Source organism: Symsagittifera roscoffensis, chromosome 6 (genome assembly GCF_963678635.1).
Source record: "Symsagittifera roscoffensis chromosome 6, txSymRosc1.1, whole genome shotgun sequence".
NCBI classification, from domain to species: domain Eukaryota; kingdom Metazoa; phylum Xenacoelomorpha; order Acoela; family Convolutidae; genus Symsagittifera; species Symsagittifera roscoffensis.
The window spans coordinates 9,727,105-9,752,384 of NC_087067.1; the positions used below are offsets into that span (position 1 = coordinate 9,727,105).

The 25,280-nt window shown below is 32.9% G+C and overlaps 2 protein-coding genes across 2 annotated transcripts in view; both read left to right on the forward strand.

Moving 5' to 3' along the window:
- LOC134847523 (cyclic nucleotide-binding domain-containing protein 1-like) overlaps positions 1-25,280 on the forward strand; it is a 380,437-nt gene that overhangs the window by 38,343 nt on the left and 316,814 nt on the right. The window lies entirely within an intron of this gene.
- LOC134848458 (trypsin II-P29-like) lies at positions 13,416-18,946 on the forward strand. The gene is made up of 4 exons (XM_063865925.1): positions 13,416-13,774; positions 14,626-14,716; positions 15,601-15,855; positions 18,580-18,946. Exons 1-4 carry the CDS (start codon positions 13,510-13,512, stop codon positions 18,815-18,817), a joined length of 849 nt encoding a protein of 282 aa, XP_063721995.1. The 5' UTR covers positions 13,416-13,509; the 3' UTR covers positions 18,818-18,946.

The following is a 25,280-nucleotide window of genomic DNA, read 5'->3' on the forward strand; positions in this document are numbered from 1 at the left end:
TCAATAGGCCAATTGCATTTTGATTCGTCTATTAGTGAATTAAGGTATCTAGCGTCTAGAACTATTTTTAATGATTCTCCTTTTGCTATGATGATAACAGGGTTGATAAATGTGTTACCTTTTGGTTGTTCTTCTTTGTTTACCGGTGAGATAATATTGTATTGTTCTAAAATATCGAGTAATCTGTTTACTTTATCATGTAAGTGAATTGGTACTTTACTTGCTCTTTGTTTTTTAAAAACTGCGTCAGGTTTTAGTGGAAGGTGTAGTGATGAGCTGATTTTGCCAACATCAAATTTAGATGTTGCATAGACTGATGAATATTTTATTAGCTGTTTGGCTAATTTATCAAATTCGTCTTGTGTTATTTGTGAATGTTGAAAGTTAAACATTGTTAAAAACTTCTGTTGAGTCTCTGTGTAGTTACTTATGTTGAATGTAGGTTTGAAATATGGAGTTTTTGTGAAATAATCTGTATTTCTTTTTTCATTACTTATTATATTATTTATGGATAATTCTTCATTAAGAATTGTGGATTGACAAATATCTAATAATTGGAGTATATTATTTACGCGGTATTCTTTTTCGTGTATTGGTGATATCGTAGCGTTGGTTTCGCAATAGCCTAAAAGTCCTAAAGGTAATGTTACTTGATAGGGTGTATTGTTGTATACATGTAGAGATATAATATCTGAATTCGAGTTTTTCAAATATTTTATGGATGAGATTGTGATTTTGAAAAACTTATGGATAGGTTTGAATTCAAAGTCTGACATATAGAGTTGTTGTTTATTTTGTTTTTTATCATATTGGTGAACTTGTTTTATTGAAAAATTATATATGTTTCCTGATAGTGGTTTCAGGTGTTTTCTTTGTTGGTTATATATTGGATAAAATTTTGAAAAGAATGGTGGTTGTTTGTTTAATCTTTGGAAAAATGTTAGGGATGTGTCTTTTGTTTTTGTGTATTTATCTTTGATTAGTATTTTACTGTTTAAGATGTTGATTGTTGGTATATATTTAGAGATAAATGGTATTCCTATGATATTGTGTTTAATATCAGTGATATGAAATATTTGTTTAAATGGTTTATTTAAAATTTTATTCTGCTCCATTGTTCTTGTGGGGAGAAGAAATAATTGAATTTTTCCATAGTTTACCAATGTTGATCCCTGTGCTGTTGCTAGTTTACTGGAGGTTTCAAGAGGTGTTAATTTTGGGTGTAATGTTTTTATCTCATTCCATGTGGGAATGTTTATTATGTTTGATTCTGCTCCTGAATCAATTAAAAAATCAATTTCAAGATCTGGTGGTTGAAATTCTTTGTTTCTTGGACTTTCTAAAAGAAATGGTATTGTCCAAATTTTTTCTTTAGGTTGTTCTTTTTGTATATTTTGATAGATGTGATTTGTATTCAAGCATTTTGTTTTGTCGTTTTCATTGGATTGGTTTGTAGTGTTGATTTCGTTAGTTTCTTGTGCCGTTTGTGTGGAATGGATGGGTTCAATATAATAATTGTGAAGGAGTTCTAATTGATTTTCGTATATATGTGATGAAAAGGGTTGTTCATATATAATAGGTTCGTAGTCATTTTCGACTGCTATCATATTTATGGAGGTAGTGTTTTCTGTATCACTTTCTGAATCTGATGATTCACAGTTTATTTGATTCAGTTGTAGCTCGTTATTTCCTGTGTCATCAATACCTGGGGGGTCTGATGTTGTTTCTGGATTTGATTTTACTTGATTTATATTTCTTTGATGTTTAGGTGTACTACTTCTGTGGCGATTATTAGAATTATTATAATGGTTATTATTCCTGTGTGGTGATTGGGAATAATTTCTATAACGATTATGATAACTTGAATGTCAATTTTGTGAATTATTTCGTGATCTGTTTTGATAATTATTGTTTGGTCTGTTATAGTTTGATCTATTATATGAGTTATTCCTTGATCGATTGTTCGGGTAATTCTGGTTTCGGTTGTTTGAATAACTTCTATTTCGATTATTGGAGTAGTTTCTATTTCTATTGTATGATGAGTTTCGTGATTGATTGTTTGGATAGAAATTATTCCTTGATTGGGAATTAGATCTTGAAACAAATTGTGTTGTGTTCGAATTTGATCTGGAGTAGTTATTTCGACTATTTGGTCTATTGTAATGATTTTGTGACGAATTTTGTGTATTTCTTCGTTCTGGTGATCTTCCTCTATAACTTGAGTTATATGGTGATTGATTTCTCGTGTAGTTGGTATTGTTCGGAAGTGGTTTTCCTGAACTGTTGTTGCTGTATACATTTTTGTTCGGTAGATTTTGATCTTTCTTCATGTATTGGTAGAATGATTTATTCGGTTCTTTATATTTTTGAGGTTTGTTTTGATTGTCCTGTTGTTTTTGTCTACATTCAGAAATACTATGTCCGTATCGTCGGCAATAATTACACCATTTTTTGAAAGATGGTTTGCCTTTAAAGTTTGGGTGTTTTTCGTAAATATTGAGTATTTCAGTGATTTTTTCAACGAGGTCTGTATCTGATTCCTGTATTTTATTGATATTTGTGGTATTTGTTTCAATTCGGTTAACATATTGTAATTTCTGATTTTCTGTTTCTTCAAGTTTCATTGTGATTTCCGCTTGCTCTAGCTTGTCTACTAGTTTTCGAAAGACTAAATCGGGCTCTCGAATTGAGGAGGGATGGGATGCTCTCTTTTTATTGCTATTTTCCTTAATTGAGGTGTTAAGGTCATCATTAAGATTTCTGTCATTTTTGTGTTTTTATAATCGTGTGTATTTAATGAATATGCTTTTCGAACTAGTGTTTCGATACGTACTGCTAATTTTTTGATGGTTTCTTTTGGTAATCTGCGAATTTCATTACATAAAACTCTTTGTTGTTGTTTGTTTCTTTCGGAGTCAAACATTTTTGAAAATTCTTGTGTAAATCTCTTCCAATTTGATTTGATTTCTATAGGCAATACTGAAAACCATTTTTGGGCTGCGCCGTCTAGGGTTGTCTGTATCAACGCTGTGCGTCGATGTATCCAGTTTTGATGTAGTGGCGTATTAATTGGTTCAGGTCCTATATTTAAAATTAAATTTGCTGTTACTGCATTTAAATAATCTTCTACAGAATATTCAGGGTCTGTTCCTGTGAATACCATTAATGGTTTGTTTGATGTTATTGATGATCCACCCATAAGGTATGGATTCATTGTCATTTGTAATGATTCTGCTGCATTTGGCAGTTGTGAAAAATTAGAAAGTTGATTTTTTGTTATTTCGTGTTGTTGAAGATAATATGGAAGTGGTATTTCATTTTGCATTTGTGTTGGTTGATATGAGTGTGTAATCATTGGGTTTTGTGGCTGAATTGGTTGAAAAGATTGTGTATTAATTGGGTTTTGCATTTGTATTGGTTATTGATTTTGTGTATCTATCTGGTGTGGAGAAAAATTTCTATGATGTGTATATGGTTTCTGCATTCCTTGTCCGCGATATTCTTGGGTATATGGTGCAAATATATCTGGTTGTAAATGATCATCATCAGAGGATAGACAATCCGTTTGATGAGGTGCTTGTTTTTTATTTTTATTCTGTTGAAAGAATGGGTAATTTTCACTATGATCCTGTGGAGGATGTGGATTAGCTTGAAAATTTACTGAATTGGTTGTTGCCATTGGATTATTCCAATATCGAGATCTGATTTGATTATTATTATTATTTCGTGGAGGATAGTTTGTTTTTGATGAATGTGTATAATTATAATTATGTTCCGCAAAATTGTTTCTTGTGAATGTTCTGCGTGTTTTTGACGGTATTGTCATGGGTCTATATGTTTGGTAATCCATTTGTGAATATTTTGGAGCAACCGAAGGTTTAACGGTTGATTTTAAGGTTACCTGTGCTAGCGAACTGTTTGTATTTCTTGGTGTTGTTAAATTTGGACGTATTGGTGAAATACTTTGTTGTGTAGTTGTTGTTGTTTGGACAATTTCTTCATTTATGAAGTGTGATGGTGTCTGAATATCTTGTTAAGTGAGATTTCTAGTTCCATTTAGGTTTTCATTGTGTATGACGTTCGAATTTAAACTGTTATTTCGAGTATCAGGTAAAAATGTATTGTAGTTTAATGGTGTTGCGTCAATGGTTAATGGTACTACTCTTACATAATCTCTTATATAAGATATTGTACTTATTGCTTGACTTGCAATTGATTGTGGGATATTTATAAATGCATAATGAGACCATTCGGGGTCCCAAACGTAGTCTGACTGTTCTGTGATGGCGGTATCATTGTTTGAATTTTGAGGTCTAAAATTTTTTCTTGCTTGTGAAATTAAATCTATATTATGTGTGAAATAATCTATTATAAACCATGCCAGAATTTTTTGTAAGTCATGTTTTGTATGTTGTGAAACTTCATCTTTAGTGAAATTTTCTTTAATTATATTTAGAAAAGATGAAAATAGTGTGATTTCATGTCGTACCCTTATATGTTTAGATGTCTCTGTCGGTGAGACATTTAAGATTGGGATTTTGTTTTCTTATATTGAGATATAACTATATATTATTGCAAAAACTTCATTAGTAAATATGGAGTTTGCTCTTTGTGAGTTATGATATTGTATGCTTTTTATATATTCTGAGAATACTTTTGAAAATTCTAAATCAAGGTCGTCTGTTTGAATTACATATTTGCGGTGATTCGGGTTTGGTGAGCTGAATTCTATGGTGTAGATTCCGTAGTGTTGTGTCAAATTACATATATCTTTCAGATAGTGATCAATAATTTGTCTTTTGATTTTTACATCTGGGAACTCTGTTTTACATGGGCTGATTCCGGGTTCAAACAAATTTAGTAGTAAATTCTTGCAAAGTATATGCTGTCCTCTATCATTGGGTGCATCTACGAGGAAAGGGAAGATATCGTCATCATCTGGACTATCTTCACTTGGAGTGTGTGTTTGGCTCATTTTTTCGTTTAATGACTGTTAATAGGTAATTATCGATGTGTCTAATTGGTTGATTCCAGTTATATAAGTGTACTGGTTTGTGTTTATATTGCTTTTTTATTCGTCTTTTTCCTCTTTTTGATGAATTTGAAGTTGTTTCTGAGTCGGAAAAATATAATTGATCGTGAATGGGGCAATTTTTATCTATAGATTCTTTTAATTTATAAAGTTCGTCTAAATTGCTGGCTTCTGATTCTGAAAATGCGTTTCTATTTTTGGAAAATCTTTTTCGTGTTATTTGTCTTTGTTTAGTTATTATTTTCCTTTTTAGTGTTTGTCGTTTTGTTCTGATATATCCAACTGTTTGCGTGTGTGGTGTGATTACAAGGTCGTATTTTTTGTTATCTATTTCACAGTTGTGTAAAACGATTGTTTGTTTGTTTCCTAGATTTTTAAATGACATAAGGTTTAGGATGACGGATGCAAAAAGTTGTTAGATGATTTCTATTTTCTTAAATTGTTAGTCCTTACGATTTTTTGGTTAGCTTAACCTGGGTCTATTTGTTCAGGGTTGGAGAGAAAAGTATATCGATTCCGAAGAATGATTTTTTACTTTCTCGTGGCTAGTATAAGCTAAGGTGTTAACTTACTTAATCTTACTTAGGGGTAGTGATTGTGTTCAAGGGTTGGAGAATAGTAAATCGATCCACAAGGTTCAGGTATAATTAGAACGCGAGTAGTTCGTTAGATACTATTTTAAACTTACTAAGTCTAAGATTTATCCTGGGTCTTGATAAGAGGAGGGTTCAAGTGAAGGATGAATAACTGAAGTTCTTCACTGTTTATCCTAATTTGAATGGTTAGTTTTGTTGAAAAATTTCTATTAGTCTTGGGTTTTTTAGAAAGGGTTGGATAGTGAATCGACGTTTGAGGTCGTTAGACACTAGCTAAGTGGGTGGGGGAGAACAAAATTGTTCTTTTTGATCCAAGGATAGGCCTTGATGATCAAATTTTAAATTTAATTAAATAGAAAATGAATTAAGATCCAAGGATAAGCCTTGATGATCTGGTTTTAAATTTAAGTGATTTTAAGTTTAAAATGATTTAAATTTGTTTAAGAAAAAGATTTAGTTTTTTTTATGATGTTAGTGAGCTTATGATTGCTGTTATGTTTTAGGTGATGAAGCTGGGACAATTTGATGATTTATGATTACTAACAGTTTATTGTCATGCTACTAATTTTTATTTTGATTTTCAATAAATATTTTCCAAACATGTTTTATAGAATACTGCAGAATTTTAGAAAAACGATTTGAGATCTTTTTATCAATCGTTATTGTATATTAAAATTTTGTTTAGCGCCTGAAATGATCATGAAGATTGACTTCAAGATTTAAGTTTGCAAATGAAAATCTAAATTCATTGCTAATAAGATTCTAAATATAAAAGTTTGTGTTGGCTTTTGCCGTACTATCATATAACTATTTGGTAAGTTTCTACTTTGTCGTATGTCGTCTCTGGTTCGAGGTCTTCTTCCAATTCCGGGTAGTTCTCTTATCGTTCGGAATAGTGGCTTTGATCTATTGAGTCGTAGAGACATTTCGATTAAATTATCGTCGTGTAACATTTTAAAAATGTTTTGTTTAAATTCTAATCTATTTTTGGTTAATTCTAAGCTATTAAGGTCTTGTTCGAGACTTATGGTCGCACCAGATGAGTTATGACCGATGTGGTTAACTCATAGAGTAATTTCGGATAGGGTACACCGTCTGCTCGTCACGCTATCTTATTTTCGGCCGGATAGATTCGTGCAACTTCTTAGTCTAATACCGATCCTAATCTTACTCTTATACTATCTAGTCTCAGGGTGTTTAACTAGTCTCTGCTAGGCTCAATAGATCTAGGGTATACTGGTTTATTGCGGCTGTTGAAGTCTTCTTGGAGAGTCAACTAATTTCTAAGTTAAATTCAAATCTCTCTGGTGCTGAAATTACAAGTAATTCCAGCACTTACAAATAAGTGGGTTGTTAGTTTGATGGATCATGATTGGTTAATATTAAATACTTTACAGTGGTAAAATATCTAATTTATCCAATCATAAAATGTAGTTTAGATCAGGTTCCAATTACATCAAGTTAGCTGGTAACTCTAAGCTGCTGCCAACATTCGATGCCATATGGATCAAGCTAGATTTTCCATCATCCGTTATTTGTGTTAGGTGTGGAATTTTTTTTATGTCATTTAACTCAAGGCAAAAAGTTTTTTTAGTGAACATTCATCAAAGCGTTCTTCCTCTCTCACTATTTCGCATAAAGTTACTCCTTCGCACAAATATGCTCAGTTTTTTGTTTGAGTTGAGCTTACGGTTTTTCATGCGTTTTCAATGTTCTCCTGCCGCATAAATTCAACATTTTTCTAACCCTTCAACATTTTTTTTTGTGATTTTGCTATTGAAAAAAAAACAATTCTGGGCTCTGAAAATTATTTGTTCACTCAACTATGACACTCCAAGGGTTATTTTTGTCTATAATTACAACTCGATGTGGAGTAGTGTTTTGTTCATCAAAATGAAACTCGCTGCTTCGTAGCTAGATAATCCTGACTCGCTCAGCATGTTAAAGAAAGCTCGTGAGTTGTGAGGACGAGGATGACTATATTTGATGAGTTTTGTTTCATCAGTGGGTGATATCATACCCAAACTTATGACCGAGTTTTTTGTGATTCTTTCATGGCTTTTTTTTGTCAAAACTGGCAAGTAAAATGATTCTAGGGACATGGAGATGTCTCTTTTCGAACTATCAACTAGGTATATATTTGTTTAAGTTAGAAACTGCGATGACACCTTTTGATGAAAAGTCTTACGACTCCAAGAAGCCTTGTTAACTTTTAGTTTTGAGTTTAAGTCCGGGGTGGCCTTCTACTAGAGTAATTTTGGAAAGGGTACACTGTCTGTTTGTCACGCTATCTATTTTCGGCTGGATAGGTTCGTGCAACCCCTTAGTCTAATACCGATCCTATTTTTCTCTAATATTTCCTAGTCTCAATAGATCTAGCAAGGAGTTAGAGGAGAGAAGAAAAGCAACTGATTTACGTCTTTTTTTTCTAAGTTCTCTCAAACACTGGGGTTTCAGTTTTACAGATATAAAGTAAATTTAGTCATGGGTCATGATTGACTTGTATTATTATTTTACAGCGAAGTATTTTTAAAGTACAAAAAAATAGTTAGTTTCAAACTGGTTTCAGTTTAAAAATTCTGTAACACATTTCTAAATTTACATTAAAAATTGTAATCTGAATAAACAGACGTGCGGATAGCTGAAATTGAGCAGTAAAAAATCTCGAAACAAAACAGCAAAGAACCCGAGGAACGAATCTAAGCGTTAAAAGAAAGAATGTGGCAAACGCTATCCGGATTTGTACAGAAGAATTCCAGTTAGCGAACGAAAACGGGATTCAAAATCTCTGAGAACTTTTCCCATAGAAGTTGAAGCAAATCGGCTTTTCGAGATGCTCTTTGCTTACGACGCAATCGGACAACTTTCCCTGGTTACTGGTGGTAAAAAATCAAGGATATATGTGCTGTCCTGTTCTGCAGGTGGTTGTCCCGCAATGTGACATAATGACGACATAACGAAAGGATCAGACATCACGGCATAGCTCTGGACTCTTGACAGAAGTTTGTACGAAAAGTGAAAATGAGCCTCGCAAGTTTGAATGATTAAAAGGTATCGCTTATGACAATATTCATCTAGTTTAGATGACGCAGTAAACAGTGACGGGTGGTTAGCTCGAGAAAGGATTTTTTGATGAAAACACTCCCTGTGTGAAATCAACCCTCTGCTCTCTGTTAACGGAAAAATTGAGCTTGAAAAGAATACGTTTTATGAAGAGAGCATCTGAGAAAATGATTTTGGTTCATTAACTTCTCATTCTTATCTCACTGGAGGAATGTGAAAGTTGCAGCAAGAATGTATGATTTTTTTGTTATCTTTTTGTGTTCCCTTTGCTTAGACCAACTATCAAATTGTGGTGTAGTGGAGATTTGGTATTGTGGCGCTCCGTTAGTGATAGTACTCAGCAATCATATGATTGCTGGGTCAAATCGCACGTACGCTGCAATTTATATTGAAACAATTCTGTCAAAAAATTGCCTTCAGCAGCAATCGTTTAGGAGAATTGCCTGCCTCAAAACTAAAGATTTCTGAGAGAACCTTTTAGTTTTTTGCAATCTAAGGGTTTATGCGACAAAAAACTGATTTTTATCGAAACTTCTTCAAGTATCAGGTTTCATATCAACAGTATCAGTCCAGATTTCTAAAAAAAAAACATTTAAAAAAACAAAATGGAAAATTCAATTCATAAAAATGAGTTTTTGTTGTAGGAACTTCGCAATTTATTGATATTTAAGGTTTTTTAAATCCAAGCAGCATCACAAAAAAATCAATTGAAAAGCATACATTTTATTATTGTCAATTTACTCATTTATCCGTTGCTCGAGAAAGTTGAAAAAAAGGACCAGCACAATCGAAACTTGTGGAATCACAAACAAACAAAAGTTTATGTGGATAGTAAACTTAAGCTGTCGTGGAATCCGCAATTAAAAATGAAATCCGCAAATTGTAAGCGGATTCAGCCAATTGTTAGCGGATTCCGCAAATTGTAAGCGGAATCCGAATTGTAAGCTGAATCCGCGAATTGTGAGTGAAATCCGCGTAAATTTGCGGAATCCACTCACATTTGCAAAACCCGCTTTTTTTTGCGGAATCCGGAACAAATACCTAATGGTCGCTTGTTGCGGAGCCCGCGACATAACTAATGTGCCGGCAAAATTTACGTTACATGTATTTGCACGCGGAATCCACGGAAACTTTTGAAGTCGAATTCACTTGTGTTATCTATCTAAAAAATACTTGTCTGTGGATTCCATTGACATACAGACACCAAATTGTGCGCCTATCCAGTGCACAGTTTAGCCTCGCAATGGTATCAAAAAATTGTTTGAAAAGTTGTTTGATGGAAAAGTGGAGATGTACCCAATCGACGGATGCAAAACAGTATTAGTTATAAATGAGCTGAACTGCATGCACGATTTATTTACTATGTATATACTTTAAAAATTTAAAAAACCTTGGATTCGATTGAACCAAAAAAAAACAAAAAAAAAGATAAACAGAGCTTTTTTCACTTTCATTTTTCAAAAAAAAACACTCAAAGAAAATGGATGGTTTTTTTTATGATGTATTTGAATAAACGTAGCTGGTAAGCAGAAAAAATTTTCTCAATTTTGACGGAATCAAATAAAAGTCACTTTGTGGTGAATTTGAAGCGTTGTTTCAAAAACAAGTTTCAAAAACATCTTTTTGAGCGCCGATTTGAGCTATACAGAACTAGTTGAACTATTCAAATGAAGAATAGGCTAGTTTTGCAGACAAACAGTAACAAAATTCAAAAAGTGCAAATCAAGTTTTTTTTCTGTTTTTTATACTTTTGTTTCCCTTGCAAAATAAGATACCACAAAAAACCAACAGAATGGGTCGAGTGATATACCTATTTGACGCTATTGCAGTCGTGATTTTAACTGCATTAACAAAACGTCAAAGGTTTTTTCAGTATTGAGAAAAACAGGTTTAAAGTGTTTGAATTTTTTTTTAATTTTGAGAACTCAAAGCGAGGGAGCAAGCTTGCAACCGCTTAATTAAATCGATCTTACGCCCTGAAGTTTTAGTTTACTAATGTTAGGAATTTTTTAGCGCCGTTTTGGGAACCAACACGTTTGAAAAATGCATCATCTCTTTGCAAAAAGATTAGGAAAAAAGTATGGAAATTTGTATTTTGTTTTTTATTTTTCTTGTCATTATTCTTGGAAAATGTTTATCCGGTTTTTCCCAAATTACTATAATGTTAAGATTTCCTTTAGATCTTTCTTTCTCACCACGCAGAAAAAATTATACTCTAGTTTGAAAAATTGTAGTTTTTTCAAGACTATGATTAGAATATTCGGTGCTGCAGTAGCCGGCTATGCTTGTTTTTAATCTCTTTTTATTTGATAAGTTCATGGTTAATTTTGGCTGCGAAAACGAACAAAAAAATTCTTTTGAAATCAAAAAAAAAAGTTGGAATCTAATGAAATTAATCAAAATTCACAAAGTTTCCGGGGTTAAGTTGAGCAACGAAAACAAAAGATGAAATACTTGAAATCTTACCTAATTAATTATGATGCAGTTTGATTCTCGCAACTTGATTTTCACTTTTTGAAGTTTTTAACTGTTTGCCTGCAAAACTAGTCTATTCCTGATTTTATATATAATATCTGCATTTTATATATAATATTATATATAGTATCTGCAAATAAATTTTAATGTAGCAAAATGTTCGTTTTGAGTTTGATAGCCTTGTTCACAGCCGAAACTTTCCGGCCTTTTTCCAGCCAAAAATTATTTTTCCAGACGAGTTTCGTAATTCTTCTACTTGGCTGGAATTTATGCATAAAGTTAAAACAGAACTTCGTAGAAGAGTTCTCATTCCCATATGAACGAACGCGAAAAGTAGAAAAGACAAGTCTGCATTGGTTTTGCTCGATAAAAATCAATTTTATTGTTCCGACTTTCGATACGAAAGTAACGGAATATTTGTGCTCGGGGTGGGTTTTTTTTTCTTCAGACAAATTTCGACTTTTTAACTAGCCATTTTTGACGGAATTTTTTTATATCACTCAAAAGGTATTGTTGTCCTGAGCTTAAATTTGAAAAGATATTTCACCTGTGATCATTTTTCGTAAAGTTATGAGGGTTTAAAGATGGCCATTTTGACCAATTTGGGACAATTAACGCGCGATATAATTCGCGCTATTAACGCGTCAGCGGAGATTTAATCCGTCTTATAAATTGTTCCAAATTGGTTGAACGAAGCTTATTTGCCATAATTGATTTGTTACAAGGAACGAAATCTCTCTTTTTGTACTTTATATGGCGTGTGGGGGGATGATTTTCATAAAAAAAAATTCAAATTTTTAGAAAAAAAAATTTTCATTTTTTTTTTATTTCATTTAATTTTTTTTAGGTTTTTACTGCTGCTCCATAAACCTTAAAAGGCAGTCGGAATATTCAGGGCTTCGCCCTGATACGAGCAGTCTCAGGGACAATAAATGATCAATATATTTCTTATAGGTGCCAATTGTAAAGTTCAAATCCATATTCAATGGACTATAATTGACTTTTTCTAAAAATTAATAACACATTAGACTCCATTAAATAATTCACTAGATTTTTTCCCTTATGTTAGATTTTTTTCTCAACTTAAATTCTTGCAAATTGTTTTTTTTTCTCCTCATAAATCCTGTATAATCAAATCTTTTTCGCAAAAAAGTGCTTTCTCATCTTGTTGCACTTTTTTGGAGAAGACGGACGAATCAAATTGAATATTCGAATTAAATATTAAGCAACATGACACAAAGAACAAAGACAAACAAAATCAATTCACAAAAGCATTTTTTTTGAATATTTATTTTTTGTTGCACTTCTGTTTACCCACCCCCCCCCCCCCCCCCCCCCCCCCCCCCCAGAGTTTACAGTTCCTTAGCATTGAGCGGGGGGGGGGGGGAACTACTCAATGTAAAGTCAGTCTCTTTACTCCCATTTTAATTCCCTAATATTTTTGTGTTTTTAACCCCCCTCTCCACCACCCACGTAACGTAAACTCTGAGTTTCTTGTAAAATGTAGGCGGGGGGGACCGGGATGGTGGCAAACTGGGGAGGGGGAACTGGGAGAAGGTGTTAGAAGAGGTGGTGGAGTTTACAACAGGTCACCACCCCCCCCCCCCTTTCAATACAATTAAATAACCCGGTTCAACCACCTGACATGAACGTGAGAGGGGAGGTAAAGGGCGAATGGCAATTTTTACCATAGTGATAGCAAAAAAGAAAAAAAATAAAAAGTTTAGCCGCCCAATTGAAAAAGAAGAGAAAAATTAGACTGATAAATAATTATGGGAAAAAAATTATGGAACGTAAAACGTACTAACTGCTCAGAAAATGAAATAACTTTGAAAAGACTTGCAAGTTTATCAATAACCTCTGAAAAAATCCATTATATCAAATTATACTTGATTATAATGAATTATATGATATAAAAATTGGAATTATAATCCATTTTCCATGGGTTATTATCGACTTTACTGGGAACTTAAAGAGACTGTCAATGAAAATCGAGAATAATCGACCATTATCCCTGAAACCACAGAGGGTGAGAATTTTATTAGACTCACTTCTATTTCAACTTCAGCTTCACTTTCGAATAGGAATGTGCGCGTTTCAAAGTTGTTCTAACTTTAGTCTTGCAGTCAAATAGAAGATTTTGGAGTTTAAATAGAGTTTAACTTTTCCGAATGCAGGAGCATCTCGACTGCAAATCTGAAAAGATAAATAGCAAAATCGAAATGACCTTTTTGAGAATGAACTTTTTTAAATTTCAACTTTTGATATTTGGCATAAATTCATCTATTATGAAAGTAACAAATGTAATCGTTGTACACATTTATTGAAGAACTGGCATCTGAAATGATTGCAACTTTACTAGCAACTGTTTTGATTCCTCTAAGCACTCTTTGCGAGCAGCTTAACTCTAGGTCCCAGTCAAAAATACCAAATGAACTTTCGTCACCTTTGACCTCTCTCATTCTTGGGGGTCATTTGAGTCCGAGGCGGAGCTTTTATGTGAAGATAGAAACATGGCGGAGTAAGACATACACTGAGGCGTGTGGGGGGACCATAGTACATAGTCAGTGGGTCGTCACTGCTGCACATTGTGTGTATGGGGCAGAAAGTTAGTCCACTACAAAGAAATACATCGTTGAAATACATAATTGCTTTGCTTGAATTCACGAGAAAAAATCATTCTAGTTAAAAAAACCACATTTTTTTAACTGCCAAAAAATATAAAAATTGCTGCCTCCCCTTTAAAATTAGTATATATAGGCGACGAAGGCGCCTTTAGAAAAACTTTAATGTCGGTCGGCCGAAAAGAGATGTCTTAAAATAATATCAAAGGGGGAGGGACCCTTTTGTTGGTGAGTGTGTCGAATCCCAGAGGAGGAGGCGTCCGCATCCGCCCTCCCCCTAAATCCGCCCCTGTGACGAAGTACTAATAACCTTTTCCCCTTAATCATGTAAATGTGGGTATACTTCACTTGTTTAAGTGTTTTTTTTTGAGCCTGTTGATCGCATGCATAGTTTCATGTTTTGAAAAATCTGTTTTAAAGGGAGATCGTTTACAAAAAGTTTTTGACAACCACCATAACTGCTTCTGTAATAAACTTTTTGCAAACACTCTACAAGGAAAAAACTTCCTGAAAACGAAACATTTGAGGGGGAGGTGTACATGGAAAAGAGCCCAGTTTGCTTGTGGAGGGAGGGTCGCGTCATTTTCCTTGAAACCTGGCTCTTTCAATTTTCAGTTTTGTTCTCTCTATTTCAAACGAAATACGACAACTCGCAACGAAATACAACTCGCATTGTACTCACCGCGGCAGACACGTACAATAACTGATTATAGATGCATTTTAGTAGTCCAATTTTTGCCGATATAATTCAAAGTCTTTTTTTTCCATCAAATTCTATTTTCGGCGTACCTAGTATCATTGCTATAACCATTAATATGAAGTTTGTTTTCTTTAGATGAGCACATCCAAGTCTTCATCGGCGACTTCACAAAACCGGTCCCTGTTTCCACTTGGAGAAATGTGTCAGTTATTTATTGGTACGATGAGTAAGTGCCTTCCACTCAAGTCAGTTTTTGTTCCGACTTTCGATACGAAAGTAACGGAATATTTGTGCTCGGGGTGGGTTTTAACGCGTAAGCGGAGAATTAATCCATCTTAAAATCGTTCCAAATTGGTTGAAAGAAGCTTATTTGCCATAATTGATTTGTTACAAGGAGCGAAATCTATTTTTACTATTTTATATGGCGTGTGGGGGGATGATTTTCATAAAAAATTTCAAATTTTAGAAAATTTTTTTTTCATTTTATTTTAATACATTTAATTTTTAATGTTATTACTGCTCCATAATACCTTAAAAGGCAGTCAGAACATTCAGGGCTTCGCCCTGATATGAGCAGTCTTGTTCATATTTCAAACTGAGCGGCGATTCTTGGATCATGGGATGAAATAGTAACAAGTTTTTTATCGTTCATTTTCCGGACTTAAACGCGCATTTTACAACAAAAGTATCAGTGTTAAGCTATAATGATAAAAGTCGTTTCAAAATTTCTAAGAAGCCCCTAGTTTGCAATTTGTTTTGAACATCGGCGAAGTTTGGAAAATAGACCAGTTTTGTGCATTTTCTAAAAGGTGTTGCCTTATTTTTTCGGTGCGTGCTCCGCGCTTGAAGTTCGATTATTTTTTGGCGCCAAAGGTGCCCTTAGAAAAAAATATATTGATGTCAGCCGAAAGTGCATGACTTAAAATAGTACCAATGGGGTACTCTTTGGTGGCGAGGGGCTCAAACGACTTAAGAGGCAGCCGAACCCGATACATCCTAAATCCATTCCCCGGTTGAACACTAAGTCATTGCATTAAATTATTTGCATTAAAGTATTAAATTAAATTATGAATCGTTTTCAGCAATGGCTGGTCAGCATTTTACTTTCAGATATGACGACTCGAGTCTAGCCAATGATATTGCCATGCTGAAGATCTTGAATCACGTATTCCCTGAACATGCAATTTTACCACCTTGCAAGGAGTATGAGCCGGCCTACTGTTCGATTCTGGCTGTCTGTGGCACTGGTCGAAGTACCAGACGACATCATTACTTGTCGCTGGTGCTGAAGGAGTTGTATCTGTTACAAGAGATCCCCAATGGTCGTGAACGTGACTCTTGGTCGGATCTTATCTGCACTAGGAGGTGAAATCTATACTTTTTTTGTGGTAAAGCCTTTACAGGCAAAACTTACTGCTTATACCGAATTAAAATGCATCAGTGTAAATAGATGAACATATTTTTTAACATTTCTTACACGCAAAACACCGCGTGAAAATTTATTAGCAGCTTTAATGTTTAAGTTTATGAGGGACTAGGAAACTGGAAAAATTCCGTTCGTCTTGATATGAGCTTTTATGTATAATTTTTGTTGTTAAGTTTTTCTTCATCAATCTATTTCACGTAGTATGATATATTTTTTATCTAGTAACAAGTTGTTTTGGGCAATTAAGTTATTCAATTTGAGTTGTTTAACTCGACGAACACGCTTTGTATTAAAACCAGTGATCACCGCAAATGAAATAATTTTTTTTTTCATTGCCACGAATGACAATTTGCAAATTGAGGAATGAATAAAACAAAACTTGAATGAAAAATATTTATTTTTAAATCTAATTGTGATCCAAAACAGCAGTAATTTGTTAACGCCTTTAAGACGTCAACATTTTTTTGATTTAATGGACTGTTACAGATGGAAATTAAATGAAAAAGCTTCAAGCTGCAAAATTAGACATTTCTTTTGATAGTTTTTAAGATTATATGTTTTTTTGTTACTTTTATCTGTTCAATTGTTCATATTGAAATCAACTGTAGCTTTTCTCCCGATTTGAAAAAAATGATGAGATTTTGGGTTAGACTTTGCTCTTTGCTTATATAGAGAATGAATTTTGAGTTTGAAGTGCGAGCATAATCCATTCCAACATAAACAACCCCTGCCCTGCTCTGAGTCAGTTGTTTGCTTTTGGTTTTTAGCCCTTTTTGAAATGATCTATCTAACTGGTATAGAATCTATTGATTTTCAAGTAAAATTGCATGTGTGTATTCCCCTCCCCGAACAACGTTTTTTAAGAGATCGTGATGCGGCTGTTTTGGCGTGCAGAGCTTCTGGTGCCAGCTTCAAAATTCAATCTGAAGTAGTGGATTTCACTTTCTATCCCACTTCATACACTTTTTTGTAGTCACTCGGCTGTCCCGATTTTTGATTTTTTTGCCATTTGGATTGCGAAAAGCAAAGTAGGCAAAATTTTACACACGCTGTAGGGAATTCGTATTTCAAAGCCGAAATTGCTGCGCTTGCTCTGAACAAATGACATATTTTTTAGGTTCTAATACTGGGTTGAGTTTGTACGACACACAAAAAGCTCGTTGTTAGCACGTAAGCCATTGAGAATGAGCAGTTGTTCTTCATAACAGCATGCAAAGTATATACTTAGGAAAAAAAGCGAGTTGCAACTTTAATAAAAACCACCAGCATGCTACATTGTGTTTTGCTCATAAATGTCCAGAGTTGACTCAGAGGTGTCTCGAAACCTCCACGGCCTTTTGTAAAACTCGAAAGGGTTTTTTTCGGTTGAATGAGTCTGCAAAGCGACTTAACTTTGGTCATGTTTGCTACGCACTCCTTAGAAACGGTACTCGTTGCTCTCTGACAAATAGATTGGGATGTTATTGAGTGACGCCGAAATTTTCCCCAAAAAATGAGCTTTGTTCTTCACAGACAGAGGAAACGGTTAAGAGAAACTTTTGAAATTGTTTGTCAAGGTTAAGTTTTGCCGCGTTCATGCTTTTAACGTTAAGTTCAGCGTTCATCCTTTTTTACTCCTTCTAGCCTAAGAAATTTCTAAAAAAAAATAGGAAACAAAAAACTTACTTTTCAACTTCTCGTTATGAGTCAAAACTTAATGTAAATGAACCAATTTTTTCTCCATAAACCCTTTATTACATGTGAATATTCGTGTTATGCACAGTCTTTTGGAATACTAATTTCCGGCTTGTTAAGTTAAGTCGAACTTTATTCAAAAATTTTAATTGTTTCGAATTATTGCAATAATTGTTTCGAATTATGTAATAAATTAACGGACAATCATATAGTTTAAACGGGGGATCACGGGTTATTAATAACGGTTAAGTACTGGAATCTCTTTGGATTTTTTTTGTGTTCTCGTATTTTCTGAGTCACCGTAATTCTTAATTTATACGAGTTATGCGTTTTTTATTCCATCTAGAAAATTTTAATGCTCAGCAATCAATTTTTGAAATCGGCCACTGAGCATCAATATTCATTGGATGGTATAGAAAAAAATTGCTTAAAAATTGCTAAATTAAACGTGGGGAAACTGGTCTGAATAAAACAGCACACCATGTTGATATATTCCGTCAGTTTCTTCAAAAAATGGAACAACATTTGATTTAGCTTAGTCATGAGCCAAAAAGTAAAATGACAAAACCAATTTATTTTCCCATCTTTGATCTGAAACGCTTCATTTGTTAACGAAAAAAAATGGAGAATATACTTTTCTTTTTTTTTCTGTTTTTTGTGCATCAAAAGTTGAGCAAAAAAATTTCCAGTTTCATAACTTGCCTATTTACATTTGGATGTTGAGATGTCAAAATTTGGGGGTTACTCGAAGCACTAAAAAAATAAACAGAAGCACAAAGATCATAGTAATTTTTCTCACTTTGAAATTGGAAATTTCACTAAATGTTCCCTCCAACCCCTGGTGCAAAGGAGGGATTCGTTACAAATGACAGAAATTTCAGAATATTAACTGTTGAATTGTTTTTTTTCTGGATGGCACTTTTTTGCAAGATATCGTAGGCGAAGAAATAGTTGACAAAATCCTAAACTAGTTTTTGTTTTTGTGTCAGGTTGCCTGGCTACCAGCATGGACGCACTTTCGGAGGGGATAGCGGGGGTCCTCTCTACACGTTCAACGAGTCAGTTTCCGATCAGCCCAGATGTCTCTACGGAGTAGCCAGTAATAACCCTCTCTGGCGGAGTTGGTTTGATCTGGTTATTCTCGAAAGAGACATGAGCTGCTTTGCTAGTGCTGTTTACTTTCACGATTGGATATACGAGGTCATAGATGTTTTCAAAGAATGGTAGCATTTCTTAATTATTAAAGCTATGGCCTTGATTGTCTAAATGCTGTAATAAACCTAATTTTCATTTGGATCTTAAGCCTAAGCGTTTAGTTGTGGTGAGAACAGTTTCATGGGAATGCAAATTTTTTCCAAGAAACAACTGTGAATATTGAGTCAAAGAAATTTCTCAAGACTGTTTTGTTATAATGATAATTTAGTATAATTCATCATTTATCAAAGCCGAACTTGAACGGACGGAGAAGATTTTACTGCATGTTTGAAAGCACCGTGTGGGAGTTTTCCTTAATTTCATATTAGTCACCATTTTCAGTGAAACTTCTCTATTAGGAGATTTTTTTTTTGCGAAAGTTTATCTTTTAGAACCTAGTATCAAAATAACCATGTAAACTCAGAGCCGTCTATTAAGCAATTTTGAAATATTATATGTAAATAATCGTAAAACTTCGATTACTCAATGTTGAAAAGAAACTTAAAGCCTGGACATAAACTTTTCTTTTTCGAAACGTATTATAGATTACTTTTACTCTGATTCATAAGTTTTTTTTTCGTTGCTGTTACGCGTATTTTACTTGGAAAACTTGTAGTGCTTTATCTAAAGACTTTTCTATTCCAATTTTAAGAATGAAGTCATTGAGTTGTCGCAGGTATTTTCAGATTTTACATAAATTGCAAAAACTGACAAATTTTTTATTTATTTCCAACTGCTAAAATTTCTTCATTTTTTCGGATATCTTGAAAACGCAAAAATAATTACAAAATAAATTGTTTCGTAAAAACCAGCTAAACAGTCAAAAGCTACAAAAAGTGCTCAATCGATGCAATATTTTGATCGTAAAGTGTTCAAAAAATCAAAAAGCTTGAATTGTATTGTGAAGAGCAGATTGATTTCTGACTAATGCAGTTTCACAATCAATTCTATTTCGGATTTTTAAAAGACAGAGGAACAATGTCATATTCTTTCTTTAATAAAAAAAATATTGATTCATTTTTATCGCAAATAAAATTGAAGAAAAAGATCAGAAACTTCCGAAAAAGGGTTCAATATCTAAAAAAACTATAATTTTTTTAAAGTCCTCCAATTTTAAGCCAAATTTGCACAAATTATGTATTTTTCAAGTGACTGTAAGACATATTTTTTGTCTGAAAACTATTGTTCGTGTTCGAAAAAAAAATTAAATTTGCAGACTGCTCATTGTTTCAGACTGTTCCAATCTTTTGTTACGTATTGAATAGTTTCATACTTAACTAATTCTTTTCGGTAGGGTTTGTTCGGCATAATTACTATACAACTTCATACTATGATGAAAATGCTTATCATACTACTTCATACTATTTCTAGGACCAAAAAATTAGTGTGAAAATAGCATGATAAGATTTTATGTCATAGGAAAACTCAGAGTGTGACTGGCAGTTGCCTCGCAGATAAACTCCATTTGGTGATATTAGCCATTTAAGTTAATGTTAGCCTTTTCGCACAGAATTGTTTTTCAAAACATAATTTTTTTATAGCGCTAGAAAATTTTACTTTGAATAACCTGTTTTTTTTTGTTGAGAATAAAGGCCTGTTTTTTAAGAAGTTTATGTTGATCTTTGCATCTAAAAAAAATTGTGTTTTTAAAAAAAATCTTGCTAGTCATTATTGGATTTTTTGGGTGAACATGATATTTTTGCATGAACATGTTAAATTTTGCATAAAAAGGTTTTTTGATTCGTAAAAATTATATTTGAGCGCAGAAGCAAGTTTGCAACCAAAAAAAAACAGATGATAAATTTTTATCGGAAATTTGCTTTTTTTCTATGGAAAAACGCAGGTCATACAATTTTTATATATCAAATGTATGAAAAGCTTTTTTTGTTGAAAGAAAATTTTATGCTTAAATTGCTCTCACGTAATCAAAACTGCCACTAATTTGTTGTTTCAGTTTTAAAACAATTTAAGTTAACTTTCAAAAAAAAACTTTCGACTGAAAAAATGCTTGTCATACAATTTTCTTCTATGAAAGTTGTATGATAAGCATTTTTTTCCAACTTGAATTTGGCTGAAACTTTTTTTTCAAGCTTTCCCGGGTTGATTTTGCAGGGAAAACAGTACTATTCAGCACAGTGCTAGTTACTGTACAGTGCCTCTTAAAATCTGAGATGAAGTCAGAAGTTAGAGTTGCAGTACTGTAACAGTACCTTCTACAGTGGTAGCACAGTGCTGTTTTTAGACCTTTCATTCCGATCATGGTAAAAAGAATGGAAAAAAATTAAAATTTTTGTTTGCGAACTGAACAAAAAGGGACATTGCACAGACTTGAATCCCCATCCCATCACTGATCCCAACAGCAAAAGTAATCTCGTAAGAATATATGAAAATAGATACCTCATAGCTGTCTAAGCATAAACTATAAAAAAAATTGCGTAACTTTTTTCTTAGGAAATACTGATTTGCTCATAATAATCCGGTTGAGACAAACTACCGTTAAATGGCAAAAAATGAATGAAATTAAAAAATGTTATTGCAAAAGTTGTTTATTGAAACAATTACAGGAACAAAAAATTGATGCTTGGGTAACCTTACAAGTTTCGGAAGCTGTATTTGTTTCAGCAACCGAATTTTAACAATTCGAAGCTGCAATAATAATCAAAATAAGTTGTTTTCAAGCATATTTGCCTAATCTCACTTTGATACGAAGATATATATTTTTGTTTGTCAGATAACTGTTTAACTGAAAACCAAAGACGAGTGTTATTATAATCAAATGTTAGTATTCGATTGCACAGCGCAAGATGTTTTGAATTAGGCTATTTTTCATAGTTTTGGTATAATATCATGCGTATTAATCATCTTCAAAAAGAAATAATTCAGTTGACTCGTTCGAAAATTTAAAATTCGTGTAATCGAAATTGCACTTTTGATAAGCGTGCATTTATTCAAACACTCAATTAAGCAAAAGTCAAGTTTCAAATTTTCAGTAAGCACATGATTGTGAAAAAAGGTTGAAATCATTGTCCTAAATATTTTTGTTTGAATTAACACCTAACTAAAACAATTATGACAAATTATTAGACTCGCGCATTCTGATTACTAAGCATACACTTCAATCGAAACCTTGATTTTTTTTATCATAAGCAAACTGCACGGCGAACTTCGATAAAGAAGGAGCGCGCTATTCTTGTTTTATATTATTATTTCTTTTGTAAGTTGAATTAAGTATTTCAAGCTTTGGAAAGATGTCACACAACACACAAATTGGGTTAAAAAAGAAAGACAAAAGTTTGGCAATATATCGACAGTGGAGCTTAATTTTTGAACAATCGTTAACTAATTATGATCCTCGGTACAAAGCCAAAATGTGTATTCTGTTAATTGTAAGCGGACTCCGCAACAAGGACGCGCTCTTTGTTCCTCTTTTGATCTTTTGTTTTCTTTGATCTTTCAGACTAAATTTTAACCTGTTTCAAGACTTGTCTCTGCATTCCAGAGATCCACACACACAAAATTGCGCGCCTATCTAGTGCACAGTTTGGGCTCGTAATGCTTCTTAAAAATGGCCATTGTTGTTTTTTGGGCCCAAATAAATTGTCTATCTGTCTGTTTTAGGTGATTTTGATTTGCTCCATTTATAGACATAATTTGCCAATTGAGTTTTTCAGCTATTTTTTTCTCTGCTTATTATTATTTTTGTAATTTTACGGGCAGGGAGATGTAAAAAAAACTTTGAAAAACACATATTTTCAATTATAAAAATTAAAACAAATTCAATTACAAAACTGATAGATGTTCATGGCTAGAGATACATTCAAGTTTTTGAACTAACACAAACAGGCTCATGCCTAAGACATCCGGACTTTTTTCAAAAAGTAATAGGGGTTGCTAATCAGTTATAATAATTTGACATTCAAAATTTCTAATTTTTACCAACGGCAACAAAACAAGGTTATCAATTTTCAGGCAAAACAGCAAGTTTTTTCAAACTTGACTAGAGTTTACGAAGGGAGCTTGAAATTCTATACAATCTAAATAATGAGCGACAAAAAATTGTATGTAGTATCATCTAAGATGGTGGGTACTTATGCGCGGGATTATCTAATTAAATGCCGAGAGTGTTCAAAACGTTTCCAAGAATAATTACGTTTAACTCGAAAAATTGACGCGTCGTTTCGAAATTTGGTTTGCATTCTTTTTTAAATGTTTCTATTTTTAGTTTCATTAATTTTTTGTACAAAAAAGTTAGGCTATGTTTTGAACATGAAACTTACTTTTTATGCCTGCCCAGTTTGGTCTCCCAGGGCAAATAATACTATTTCAGCAAAAATATAGTACTGTAACTTTTAATCCCTGAGATAAAATCACAGATAAGAGTTGCAATACTGTTTGATTAGTACAACTTTGATTCAGAAGTAGCCCAGTGCTGTTTTTGGACCTTTTATTCTGACCTTGTTCAAAATCAATTCCGCCACCTATGATACCTCAGTAACTTTTGATACTTTCCATTTATATACTCTTAGAAGTTTTGCAATTTTGCTGAACATATCTTCAAAGTTTTTTGCTTCTACGTTGAAACATTGATGATATAATCTCACTGATCATTATCAAGCTATTTTAAAAATGTTCATGATACTGCAGCAACGCTGGGCAAGTACTGATTTGCTCTCCGTTGGTAATCTGGTTGGGAAAAGCTACATTCGAATGACAAAAAAATAGAATTGAAAAACTTTTTTTCTGCAAAAATCATTTTATAAAAATCAACTTAATAAAAAGTATGCTTCAAATAATTTTCCCAATTTTGCAAATTTGTAGAATTTTATTTTGCTTGAGGGGCCATTGGTAACAGTTTACAATTGTAAAAACAAATTTTACCATTTTGTTTAAGTTTTTTTTTCAAGCACATTATTGCCAAAAATGATGAAATGATGGGTTTTTCAGTCCACAGGTGAGCCAAATATGAGCCTCAAAATAAAAAACGTTGTTTTGAATTAGTAAAATCAATTAGTTGCCTCAAATTAATTTGGAAAGATTTTATAGTGTGCCTCGTGTGAATTATAACACCAGAGATTTTGATGGAATCGTGGCAGGTTACTATAGGAGTGTGCATACCCAGAGTTTTGTAAAGTTGTTCTGAATTTAGAAAAAAAACACCCGAGCAAATATAATTCTCATTTTTTTCGAAACTCGGAACAACAACCGATTGTTATCTGGAAATATTCCTTAATTTCAAATGGTTAGATTTCATTTCGATTGTATTTTTTTGTGTCTTTTTTTATTTCTGTTTTGTCAATAATTTGAAAAACCAAATTGTTATTCAAATCAATATGGACTGATTTTCAATAGGGGAAAATGAAAAATGCGCCAGTCTACATGTAAGTTGTACTGCAAACATTAATTGGCCTTGACAATGAATGCCTATTATACAATTTCATACTATGAAGAAAATGTTTATCATACAGTTTCTATATTTTCTTGGACTGAAAAAATTATATGTAAAGAGCAAAATAAGCACTTTTTCCTTAGCATGAAATTTTAAAATAAACTTTTTTTGCGCAACCTTCTGGAGATTTATAACAATTTTTTTTGTCATATTTATTATCACAAAAAACGTTTTAGAAATAGCAAAAACATTTTTTGTACAGTGAAACTGTATGATAAACATTTTTTCCATTGTATGAAAATCTATTAAAAGCATTTTTTCTACAAATGGAAATTTAAAAACTTTTGTTCAGAAATTTGGTGTTTGATCCGAAATACACTAACTAAGGAATTTTGTCAATAGAAAACCCTGAGTAAAACTGGCAATTACCACGCAGATAAACTGCATTTGGTGATATTAGCCAAGTAAGTTAAAGTTAACTTTTTTCCACGCAGAATGATATACCAAAAACGTAAATTTTTGTATATGGCTAGAATTTAAGCATGTGAAAACAAAAACAAATGTGTTATTAACAAACACTTGCTTGTGATTTTTGGATTTTAAGGATGAAAAACTCAACATTGATTACGTTATAGACACAAAAATTTAAAAATTTCATGCATTTTTTTTCGTAAATTTCATCTTTGACTACAAGCAAGTTTGCAGTGAAAAAAGGATAAAAAATTTTTTATTTCAAACTTGTATTTTTTCCATGGAAAAAAAGCATATTAAACGATTTTCATACAAGCATTTTTTGGTTGCCAAAGTTGCTCTCATATAACTAAAACTGCCATCAATATCTTTTGTTCGAGTGTTCAACCAATGTAGGATTTTTTCAAAAATATATTTTTTAAAATTGTAAGACAAGCATTTTTCCATAGACTCCAATGAAACTGTATGATAGACATTTTTTACGTGGACGTCAACCCCGGTATCCCTAAACATTCAATCCACAGACTTTTTACTGAAATATTTACTGTAGAAAAACTACCCCCTTTTTAAATCAAATTGAGACATCATTTTTGTCGTATGGAATTAAAACGCCACACCGAAAATGATTAAATCTTCGCT

Bases quoted from the DNA above. Each gene is read 5' to 3' on its own strand.
- LOC134848458 (XM_063865925.1), top strand. From the start codon at position 13,510: ATGATTGCAACTTTACTAGCAACTGTTTTGATTCCTCTAAGCACTCTT. The intron at 14,717-15,600 runs GTAAGTGCCTTC...TTTTACTTTCAG, and splicing joins GTTATTTATTGGTACGATGA to ATATGACGACTCGAGTCTAG. The intron at 15,856-18,579 runs GTGAAATCTATA...TTTTTGTGTCAG, and splicing joins GATCTTATCTGCACTAGGAG to GTTGCCTGGCTACCAGCATG.